At 36.6% G+C, this 11,667-nt stretch overlaps 1 protein-coding gene across 1 annotated transcript in view; it reads left to right on the plus strand.

Moving 5' to 3' along the window:
- LOC124721099 overlaps positions 1–11,446 on the plus strand; it is a 336,010-nt gene extending 324,564 nt beyond the window's left edge. Inside the window, exon 11 of the mRNA XM_047245919.1 lies at positions 2,414–11,446. Coding sequence (XP_047101875.1) covers positions 2,414–2,839 — 426 coding nt within the window. The 3' untranslated portion in view covers positions 2,840–11,446. The remainder of the gene's footprint in view (positions 1–2,413) is intronic.
- Positions 11,447–11,667: the final 221 nt, after the last annotated feature.

The following is an 11,667-nucleotide window of genomic DNA, read 5'->3' on the forward strand; positions in this document are numbered from 1 at the left end:
AGACGAGTTTCTTAGCGAAAATTCCACAGGGGAACTGCATGCAAGGAACATTCGGCGTCGTGTGCCTCGCAAAAGGCCATTGGTCACATCAGTACGTAAAGCTGCATATCTTCAACGAGCCAAACAACAGAGAAACTGGCCACTAGCTGACTGGATGCATATAGGGTTGTCCGACGAATCGTGATTTTGCCTCTTTTCAGACGACGCAAAGTGACGAGTGCACAGATGAGACGTTTAACCCGCGGTGCGTGGAGGGTGTAGTTTAGGTCGGAGGTGGGCCTATGACTTTTTGGCGATGTTTTCCTTACAGTGAGCTGTACCCTCTCAGTGCCGTGAAAGTGAGACACGCTGTTTATATCAACATTGTCGGTGACAAAATGTTGCCCTGTCTGCTAAATCTTCACAATGAGTTCGTTGTGTACACTCCCTTCTTCCATAATGGTAACAACCATTTTCACACGGCTGTATGCATACGTTACTCGTTTGACGGATAGTCACGCACACTGAGCCGCCAAATCACCGATATGGACGCCATATAAAGTTTCTGGGTCTATTTGCGATAACGGGTGAAACGTAACAATCGAAACCACACAATGTGGTAGCTCTGCGACATCTGATCACCAATGGGTGGCTTCGAATGGATACAGCATACCCGAGGCTCCTCTACCGCTTATGCGGCGGGCATTGGTGAAACTAATTGCAGTAACAAACTTCATACTGACAAACCACGTACAGCTAATCTCATGTCACACATATATTTAGCAAAGAAGTGTGTGAATTCCTAAGAGACCAAACTGCTGTGGTCGTGGGTCACTAGACTTACACACTAGTTAAACTAACTTATGCTAAGAACAACACACACACCCATGCTCGAGGGAGGATTGGAACCTCCGGCGGAAGTCGCCGCTCAATCCGTTACGTGGCGCCTCGAACCGCACGGCCACTCGGCGCGGCTGTATTTAGCAGTAACCATAGTAAAGTAGAATATGCTAACTGAGGTGAAACAGTCTCTAAGTGTCTACCGAAGCACTCGCACTTGAAAGAGACAGATAAAGGGACCTCTTTTATTATCTAGCTCTCTTCTGCCGCCTATTATTTTCTTCTTAAGAACGTAGCAAAATTTATTTTTCTTTTCTAAAATTTACTTTATGTATGACATGTGTTGTTTTTAATTAGCAATGTAATTATGTAAAAGAGAATAAAAAAACAGCACTGTGAGAAGCTGCAGAATAAGACGAGGAGGCAATCTCTGCAGCTCTGTTACTACTTTTTATTAGTAAACAACCCACCATATTATCAAGGCCGCGGGTCACTCTGTAACGTCAATGCATAAATAAACACCCGAAGAACGTTGTGGAGTCTCATCCTCGACGAGCTGAGGGCACCCATTCTATTATTTATTATTTTTTCTCGTTTTAAACCTCTCATTCGGAGCTCTTAGCAGCGTAGTCTGTTGTAGGACTCGGCCCTCGTCAGACAAACGTCCCAACAGGCTGGGAGTGGGGCTGAAGGAATTCTAGATGGGAAACTTTTGGATGAGCTTTTCAGTTCCGGCATTCGCCTAATGACCGAGGGAAACCTCTCTAGTCAGACTGGGGGATTTTAATTGATATCTAGAGCATCGTTGTCCATTGTCCTACACCGAAGTTAATAAAGTACCGGGTGATCAAGAAGTCAGTATACATTTGAAAACTTAATAAACCACTGAATAATGTAGATAGAGAGGTAAAAATTGATACACATGCTTGGAATGACATGAGGTTTTATTACAACCACCCCATATTGCTAGACGCGTGAAAGATCTCTTGCACGCGTCGTTTGGTGATGATCGTGTGCTCAGCCGCCACTTTCGTCATGCTTGGCCTCCCAGGTCCCCAGACCTTAGTCCGTGCGATTATTGGCTTTGGGGTTACCTGAAGTCGCAAGTGTATCGTGATCGACCGACATCTCTACGGATGCTGAAAGACAACATCCGACGCCAATGCCTCACCACAACTCCAGACATGCTTTATAGTGCTGTTCACAACATTATTCCTCGACTACAGCTATTGTTGAGGAATGATGGTGGACGTATTGAGAATTTCCTGTAAAGAACATCATGTTTGCTTTGTCTTACTTTGTTGTGCTAATTATTGCTATTCTGATCAGATGAAGCGCCATCTGTCGGACATATTTTGAACGTTTGTATTTTTTTGGTTCTAATAAAACCCCATGTCATTCCAAGCACGTGCGTCAGTTTGTACCTCTCTATCTACATTATTCCGAGATTTATTCAGTTTTCAAATTTATACTGACTTTTTGATCACCCTGTACATATAGGAGCAGTGTTGCACTGTATCAGCGTGTCTCCTTTTTGCGAATACTGTGCAGAGGGGCCAGAGGAAGTAATGTGTGTGTGTGTGTGTCGGAACAGGCCTCGTCGCCGGAGGCGGCGGCGCTGCGCATGCACCAGGCGGAGGCGCTGCTGCGCTCGCAGGCGGAGGCGGCGCTGCGGCTGGCCGTGAGCCAGGCGGCGGCGGCGGCCGCGTCGTCCAGCGGGGGCGGCATGGGCGGCGGCGGCGGGGGCGGCGGCGGCGGGCCGGGCCCCGGCGGCCACGCGGCGCACAACGGGCCCGCCGCCGGCCTCAACCACCACGGCGGGGGCGGCGGGGGCGGCGGCGGCGGCCAGCACGGCGTGCACGGCCAGCAGCAGGAGCAGCTGTCGCCCGACCTCAGCGAGGCGCTGCGGCTGCAGGAGCAGCGGCTGGAGCAGGCCCTGCGGCTGCACGGCGGAGACCCACGCGCGCTAGGCTTCTCGCTCGTCAACGCGCAGGGCCCGGCCGGCGGCGCCAACCCCTAGGCCTCCAGCCCAGCCCCAGCCGGCGAGTATCTCCTGTTCGTAAAGACTGCACACTTGCCCCTTCCTTTCCTCCTTTTCGTTGTACGTACTCGTTGTTTTGCTCTTCAGTTTCTGGAAGTATACGTCGGCTGTGATCGTAATTTCGTAGCTAGGATAGACAGCCTCACGTTTCCGCGAGCACCCGCCCTCTCTCCTAGAGTCGGCTCGACCTCGCGAAAGCGCGACCCAATGTTTTCGCTTCCTCTGCGTTCGAGCGCAGCTTTCCTTTGTTTTCGAGTCTACCAGTACGAGTGGTTATGTACAGCGTGATACCGGATATTTTTCGTAGGAATAGTCAGACGACCGTACGCGGCCACCTCCCGTTACGGTCGCCTGACCAGCTCAATGTGAATCTCTTGTACAATAATTGCTTACGAGTTGTTATAACTCGCCAGGTTGCTGTATTCGCCGGATTTTTTTGTCCGTTTTGTACAAAATCGTTACGATCGTTAGGTGCGCAGAATTTTAGTTTCGTCTCCACGCGAGACGCCGCTTCCGCGTGTAATTATTAACTGTAACTTTTTATAATCAGTGCCACACGAGTAGTTATTTGCTATAAAGACCATTTGAAATCCGTATATGCAGTTCGATACCTTGCATCGCGTCTCTACGGACATAGTAGTGTAAAGTTTTGACACTGGGTTGCATATAATATTTAGTTGGTCGATACACATAATCTCCCTCTAAATATGCTCAAAATCTGTTCGAACAAATCCCCTCTCTTCGGATCGATCGATTTCTTTTCCACGCGTAATAAAATAAAGCTACTGCGTTCCCTACCTCATTCGTAAACTGTAATTTTCGTTATCGTGGAAATTCGTATCAGCCCTATTACGTGTAAGTCATCTTTCGTTCGCGGCACATCGTCCGGAAACAACTGTCGACAGTAAAAATTTGTTTCCTTCGACACGTACGTTATAGGTCGAGTTGCACACTTCCCGTTAATTTAGTTGTCCGAGTGAATAGATTCCCGGTACCCGTTGCTCGAGTCGTGTTCTGCCGTGACGGAGGAGTAGGTACCGCGACAGCTATTTTATTACGTGCTGGAACATATTCAAAAATACCTGTAAAAATTTTCGGCCTGTACTAAATTTCAATATAATGGTACCGATAGTAGTTTTTGAGAAAATGTGACCGAGGCTAACTGAACAATTGGAAGAAGCAATACTGTGAAGCGGTTTTGTTAATTAGGTAGTAGTTTCTTTTCAAATTTGTTTAAGTTTCGTATCAGATACAGTCTGAACTGGAGTTAATTTAGTATAACTATTCTTTACACCGACCAAAGATAATATTAATTCTTTGTTAGTTTGTATATAGTTTAATGAGAAGACTATAATCAAATTTATCTTCTAATGTAGATTTGCAAAATTGTTTTAAGCTGACAAGTTGACACATAATTGTTTGTTTCACCTATAAATATTGAATCTCTGTTTCTGCTTATTTAATTATATGTACAGTTTTATAAATTTTATTGGAACATGTAAGCTGTTACAGCTAGTCACTGCAATATTTCCCAAACTGTAGTTTGTGCGGCAGCTCTCCGAGTAATATGTAGTGGTTTGCATATTTGAAGCTGATTCGGGTTTCTTGTAGGTCAACTGTTCTAGAATAACGGAAAAAATACTACCGGTATCCTTATATTCTTGCTTAAAACTCAAAACATTTGAGGGCCCTGAGCGAAATGCTATGTATTCTAGTAAAAATATTCAAATTACATTCTTTAAATAAAATGCAACACAAATACATTCTGAGTCACACACTCATGTTATGTATTATATATGATAATCGTTATACAAAACAGTATAATTTACAATAGCCCAAATACGTTTGAGTCTGACACTCAGGCGTACCATACTACAAATAAGGAAATACAGTTTTACAATAATTTACAATAGCCCAAATACATTCCGAGTCTGACACTCGAATGTATCCATTTACTGCTGACATTTTACAGTATTTTATTCTGCAATAGCCCGAATACATAATCGAGTCTGACACTCGATATGTACCACATACACTAAACAACTCTCTTTGTAAAAGTAATAGTTACAAAATATATAATACAGAGTGTAAATACTCTAAATGTATATGTATGATACTTAACAGATTGATATGACATAATGTACAATAGCCCAACTGCACAAGATGTTGCTACACTCTTGTGCAGATCCACAATACACATACCTGAATAGCATTCAAATACATAAGAAGTCTGCTACTTTATGTATCACAGCATGTAACACATTAACTGTATATTTGTTGATGTATGGCTACATATACAGTCTGAATTACAATAGCCCAATACACGATTGAGTTCTACATTCTTCGTGTACCCATACTCACATAAGCAGGCTGTCCATAATAAATGTCACTTAAAGTAGCAACAAATATGAAAGGTCAGGAAGTTGTCAACATGCATGTCAAGGATTGAAGCTGGCATAGTTATGGATAACTTGTATTTCAAATATCACAATTTGCAATAGCCCAGATGCACACTGAGTTTAACACTCAATGTGCAATACATAATTTTTATTAAACACGCATTTTATGTGAACCTACTAAAATGTTGTGTTCCACAAAACTGCAATAGTCCACACTGCAACACAAGTTCAACTTGTTTTACATGTGGAAACTTCTCTCAAAAAAAATAATTACTTATTAGCAGTGCATATATATACATACATTTACTCCAATATGTATGTGTCTGTATGTATACATAATTAAAATGCAATAGCATTGAAATACATAGAGTTGGAAACTTTTTATGTAATCAATAGCCAAACACACGCATTAAAGTGTTGATTTCACTGGCAAATGTGTGTAACACATAAATATCACAATTTGCAATAGAAACTTTAAAAGTTATCTACAGTGTACTGTATTTGAATATTTTAAAATAATTTGTGTACATTTTGAAAATTTTACCATGTTGGAACCTAGTTTTTGGTGCTTAAAGGAACACACATTTCTTTAAAGTGAATACATAGTAAAGATTTCACTGTTCAGCAATTAAGCATTAAGAACATAAATTTGAAATTGTATGTTATTGGCCCAATATGAAAGCATATATCCTGTCAAAGCTGGCCTACATGTGTATCGAAATTGGTAATATGTGAAAGAAAATAAATTATCTATTAAGTTTTAAGTCATGTATTAGTTATATGGTTTAAGTTTTTCACTTGTTGTTGGTTTTCTGTTTAATACTGTGAAATTCTTTATTTATCTATACCCAGTTTACACTGAGTAATGTAAAGTGTCCATTTTTAAACTTGCAGGAGTAACAAAATATTCAAAAATAAAAAACATAAAAATGTAGTTCTGTAAGATTTATGTTTCTGGACCATGTACTATGAAAGAATGAAGCTGTAGAGATGGAAAAGAATACAGAAGAGGCAAGAGAGTTGGGTTGTTATGGTTTATAAACCTCTCTGAGCCAGTTTGTAATGCCATTTATGTTACAGGCGTTTCACAAGATATGCTGATTGCCTATGAAAGCACTGAAGTATCACAATTAATCTAATTTTACACATCATTTTTTAAAATTTTATTATCTACAGTCCTAGTGCTTTCAGCTAAACTGTAGGTTGTTATAAATACTCATTTGACACCTTTCAGAAAATAAAAATGTTAAATGTTATATATGCCTTCAATTGTGTACTGCTCTCAGACGTGATTTAATCATTCCTGTACCCAGAGCAGATGCTTGATCAAGAATTACTGATCTGTGGCAGATTATGGCCCCATCTCTCATGTTTCATTCAATCATTGCATGATTTCAACAGGATTGTGAGGTTATGACCCACATAACAAGCTCTTTGTTTAAACATTTATAATATGTATTACACTGAAATGTGGAAAAACTGAGAGGACTAACGAGTTCAGTTCTATTAAGTATTTTGCTCTTGAGAGCCAATTAATCACTTATTATAACTGAATAAATTAAAAAGTTCTACCATCCCATCTATATAACTCATAGGTATTTGTGTCTATTTTGGTTCTTCGTTAAAGTAATATACTTTCTGAAATTTGATTAGTGACACTCAGAGAAATGATTTTGCTGAATACAAATTTTTGTACAGTCCTTCAAACACGAGCAAAATTAATTTTAAAATATCTCCTATCTAACGGTTTTCTTTCATCAGACTTCATTCACATCCACATTTGTGGACATGCAGATGACCACTAAAGCAAACCACATTTTACTTGTAAATTACACCAAAGAAAACTGGATAAACCATATGGATGTTTTTACAGTGTTCCATTGGAGTGTGCCTTTAGGTGCACTTAGAGATAAGAATATTTCTCTTACAGTTTTAATATGTATTTAAGTTTACTTGTTAACTGTCCACAGAATTGCATAACACAGGTGACAAAATAGTTAGGCTATATGTACACATAATATACAGCTATTTCAATATTGCTATTAACATATAAATAGGATAGATTTTAATGCATGTTATATCAAAGTAGGCACATACATATGTAGTACAGAGTTAAAGTGTTTAACGTTTTCTTTTCATGTATTAAGCATAGTCATTATCTCTATTTCAGTTATTAATTTGCCACATTAATTCAGAATTTTGTATCAGTTGTTGCAGTTAGTATGCCTCAATGCTTCTGATCAAAGACAGTATGAGAGGTAAAATGAAACAATATTGCTCTATTGAGACATAGTTTCTTATCACTAGTGAGTTAAACACAACAATAAATTGTCGCAGTATGTAACACCATTAAAGCTCTGAAATGATCTGCAACTTATTAACTGAACAATCAGGTATGGTAAAGTGCACTGTACAGAATCGAATGTATACACTACATAGCAAGAGCTCCTTTGTCTATATTTTATGAAAGGGCTGTACCTGACAGTATATTGATGCATTTACAATAAAATTACGAATTATCTGACAGTGGATGTCAAGATTCCTCTTATAAAATGAGAATAAAACGAATATAATTATCCCTTTTGCGTGTTAATTCTGCAACAGCTTCAGTTCCTCCCTTTGATACACACTATTTTAACCAGTAGTTTTGACTGAACATTCCTAAATACAAAATGAGCATGCAGTATTCAGTACCCTGCCATGCAAAAGAAACATGCTGTTTGCTATGCTGCATCATTTGAAATTAAATTGACTGCTGCTTTTCTGTTGAGACTACAAATTGACACTTGTGATTCTGAAGACCTTTATTAAAAAAATCATAAAGTACATACCTTCTTCCTTTGCTCCAAAGTACTTCCTTGGCCATCTTGCAAGAACCATTTTTAGCAGTTTATAATGATGGATAAATATAGTTTTCTGTGTACACAATACTCTGTGGCAAATTATAAGAGAAATAAAGATGGATTATGTAAATATACAGATTTGCAAGGAAAATGTGGGGCCCAAATTGAATTGTATAATTGGTACAAATGTCCTTTGGACCTAGTCCTCTCAGTATTTCCTGATTATTTACCAGAATTATTACTGTAATACCCATGTTACTAATCAAATAATATTTTGCTTCCAACATTTTTAACATGCCATACCATAATTATAGTTTACAGAATGTTGTAGTCAATAGTTTTAACTAATACAGTTCATCATTACACATTATACAGTTGATAATTTTCTGGAGAAATGATTAACAGTAACTGTATGCCGTTAGTTAATTGTTCAACGTTATAGACACATCACACTTAACAATGCCAGATAGTTATATTCACTGTATGATGTTCAGTTACTACTATTACTGTTCATGGTTATCACTATTATTACTTTTATTATTACTATTACTACTACTACAATTAACTTTATTATTGTCACTATTATATTTGTTATTATTACCATCAACATCATTATTAATGCTTAAAACATAAGGTTGTAATTACTGATGTATTTTATCATGAAATCATTGTGTTCTGCCTATAATAGCAAAACTGAAAGGAATGGTCGTTTGATTCTTGGTATGATTTCATAACATAAGATCCATCAATGCTGCACTCCACTCCAAAGCCACTTCATTCACTATGAAGCAGTTCCGGGAAAACACATTATGTTTCTTTTGTAAATTAAACAAAAAAAATTAAAATTCAGAATATTGATAATGCTACGGTATGTAAAAAAATTTACGTGAAAAATAGTTATCTAACATGTACTATAGTGTGGATGTAGTGTTTTATAATTATGTCATTAGAAATAGTAAGGGGGAAGAAACTATATTTTGTGCCTCATGATGAAATTATAAAAAAAGCTGTTGGATCCATATGACAATGCTTTGCTAACTGCTTGTTCATGGTAAATTTAATAAAAAGATATGTTCCTTTATAAAGAACTTTGCACTATTATACTATAATAGTGATTTATATTTTAAAAATAGCAGTCATACCAGTATCATACACTTTAACACTGTATCAGATTTAATTTGTATAAATGTTCTAGCATAGAAAATGCTTGAAAATTCGATATACAGAATTATTTAAATTATATTGTATATACATTCATCTGATATCGGAAGTATATGATAACAAAAATAAATATTTTGTAATCAAAAAGCAAAACTCATACATGTTGCTAAAAGTCTATAAAAGTGACTTTTGTTACATTAAAACACTTCAATATTTATTTTTACATCTTAATTTTCTCCAACATTTTCTTGAAAATAGCCTAAATGTATGCAGTTGCTGAAATTACCTCAAAGTCTGTATTTGTATGGAATTATATGAGTTAGGGTGCAAAAAATTACAGAAATTTAATAAACTGCAACTTTGTATTCACCAGTTTTCATGCAAAATTTATTGGTTTATGTATAGTACATGCGATTTTGTAATTTGGGAATAACTGAATTTATAGAACATGGACTCTGACAGAAACACTGAGGATCAACAGAATTTTATTTTGTTATATCATGCCATTACAATCATTCCTAGAATTCATAACGATCCATGAAACACTTGTTTGGCTACTTCTACTTTAAGTTCCTATTAGTGTAAAAATTATTACAATTGTGATAATTGCAATATATGACACTATTATTATGACATTATTATTACAGTTATTCAGTAACTAATTATTTTCATCACTGTAATATTGATGATGCCTTTTACAAATTAGATATTTTTGTTTTAGCTTATAAGAGTGTGAGCATGTATGTCTGTATGTGTGAGTTTGATGTTGTGCACAAAAACATGAATGTTGCTGAGAGTGTCTTTTTATTTCTCTCTCGCTAAACAACTACCTAAACACAGTTTTATGCATGTTTAAATGGTCTCACTGAATTTGTTTGTAATCTCTGCAGCAATCAATACTGTGTGTTTATATTTATTTAACAAATGTGGATAAGTTATCATAAGGAAGATTGGATATGGGCTGACAAATGAGAAAGCATTTACCTCAAAGACAATCGTTTTGTGGTTGTAGAGAAACTGATTTTGTAGCTAAATCCCAAACTTAATAGCTGTGGAGTGTTTTGTATTCAAAACAAGTGTGCTGAAAAATGTAATTCCTAATTCTTGAATGTGCTACAACATCTATAAAATTATTAGCCGATAACTGAAATCTACTTCTGTGAAACTTATAAATCTGTATGTATCCTCTCTTATTGAAATTATACATGCAGTCATTAAAACATAAATATAAAATTACCACAATTCATATCACAGATTTTACACCACTTCTTTCACTGCAGTTTTAACAAAAACGTAGCTTCCAATAATTCATAACATTTAAAGAAACAAGAAGCATGAGAATACTTAATGCTAACAGCTTGATACAGTACACTGCTATATTGGACAACAAATAAATAATTGATCACTGTTTTATCTGTCTTCATTCAGAGAGTTATGACATTACCCATTTTTTTCTTTGCAATTTTATGAAGATTCTGTGTACTGAAATTTGAGCCTACATTCACTATTTGATATTCATTTAAAGATCTCATTATTTATTATAAAAATACAATTTTGTCTAGCATTTGCTCATTTATTAGCCTTAACCTTCAGACTGCAAAACACTCCACTAACACTGCCATATAAAGTTAAGTCAAAGTTCGAGTTTGAAGGAAATTTGAGATCTTCATGATGTTTTCCAGAGTAACATTGAAGTTGTGGAATTTGAGCAAATACTTTTTCTCAAGTCCATGAAGTATAAAAAATTGGTAATTGTTACTAGACTGAAAGCCATGTTCACAGGTTCCTAAAATATCCCTCATTGTAAAAGTATGGAATGAAAATGTTGGAATTGCTTATAATTCTGTTAAAGTATGCATTTTGTCACTTGCCAACGCATTTATTTTCAGCTCTGTAAGTGTGCATTTTGTGGAGAGACATATTTACTTTCCCACCACTGTGACTGCATTCTGCATTGCTGTTTATTTTACCATAGAAATAACTTCAGAATATCTGTGTAATTTGTTTTAGTAACTGTCTCAAAATGTTTCATTTCAAACCTGCAGTTGGTAGAGTTTGCATATAAAATTCTTGACATTAAAGTAATAGATATGTTTTATCCTGTGCTGTTGTGTGTGTGTGTCTTTAAATGTAATAAAGTTTAATAGAAACTTTGAAATCGTATAATGATGCAAAGAAAACATTAAAATGACAATTCATGAAAAAAATGTTTATTTTCATTTCCATAACTCCTTTTGCTACATTACATAACTCCACTCATTTCCTTCCAATTGTCTTCTGTGTCTGACAAATGTGTAACTCAGAATTTATTTATAAAGGAACAGAAAAACTGTATCAACAACTTTTTCATATATGAACCCTGTATGAAAAACTATTCAGTCATTTGACTTGGAAGTTATTTTGT

This window comes from Schistocerca piceifrons, chromosome X (genome assembly GCF_021461385.2).
Source record: "Schistocerca piceifrons isolate TAMUIC-IGC-003096 chromosome X, iqSchPice1.1, whole genome shotgun sequence".
NCBI lineage: Eukaryota > Metazoa > Arthropoda > Insecta > Orthoptera > Acrididae > Schistocerca > Schistocerca piceifrons.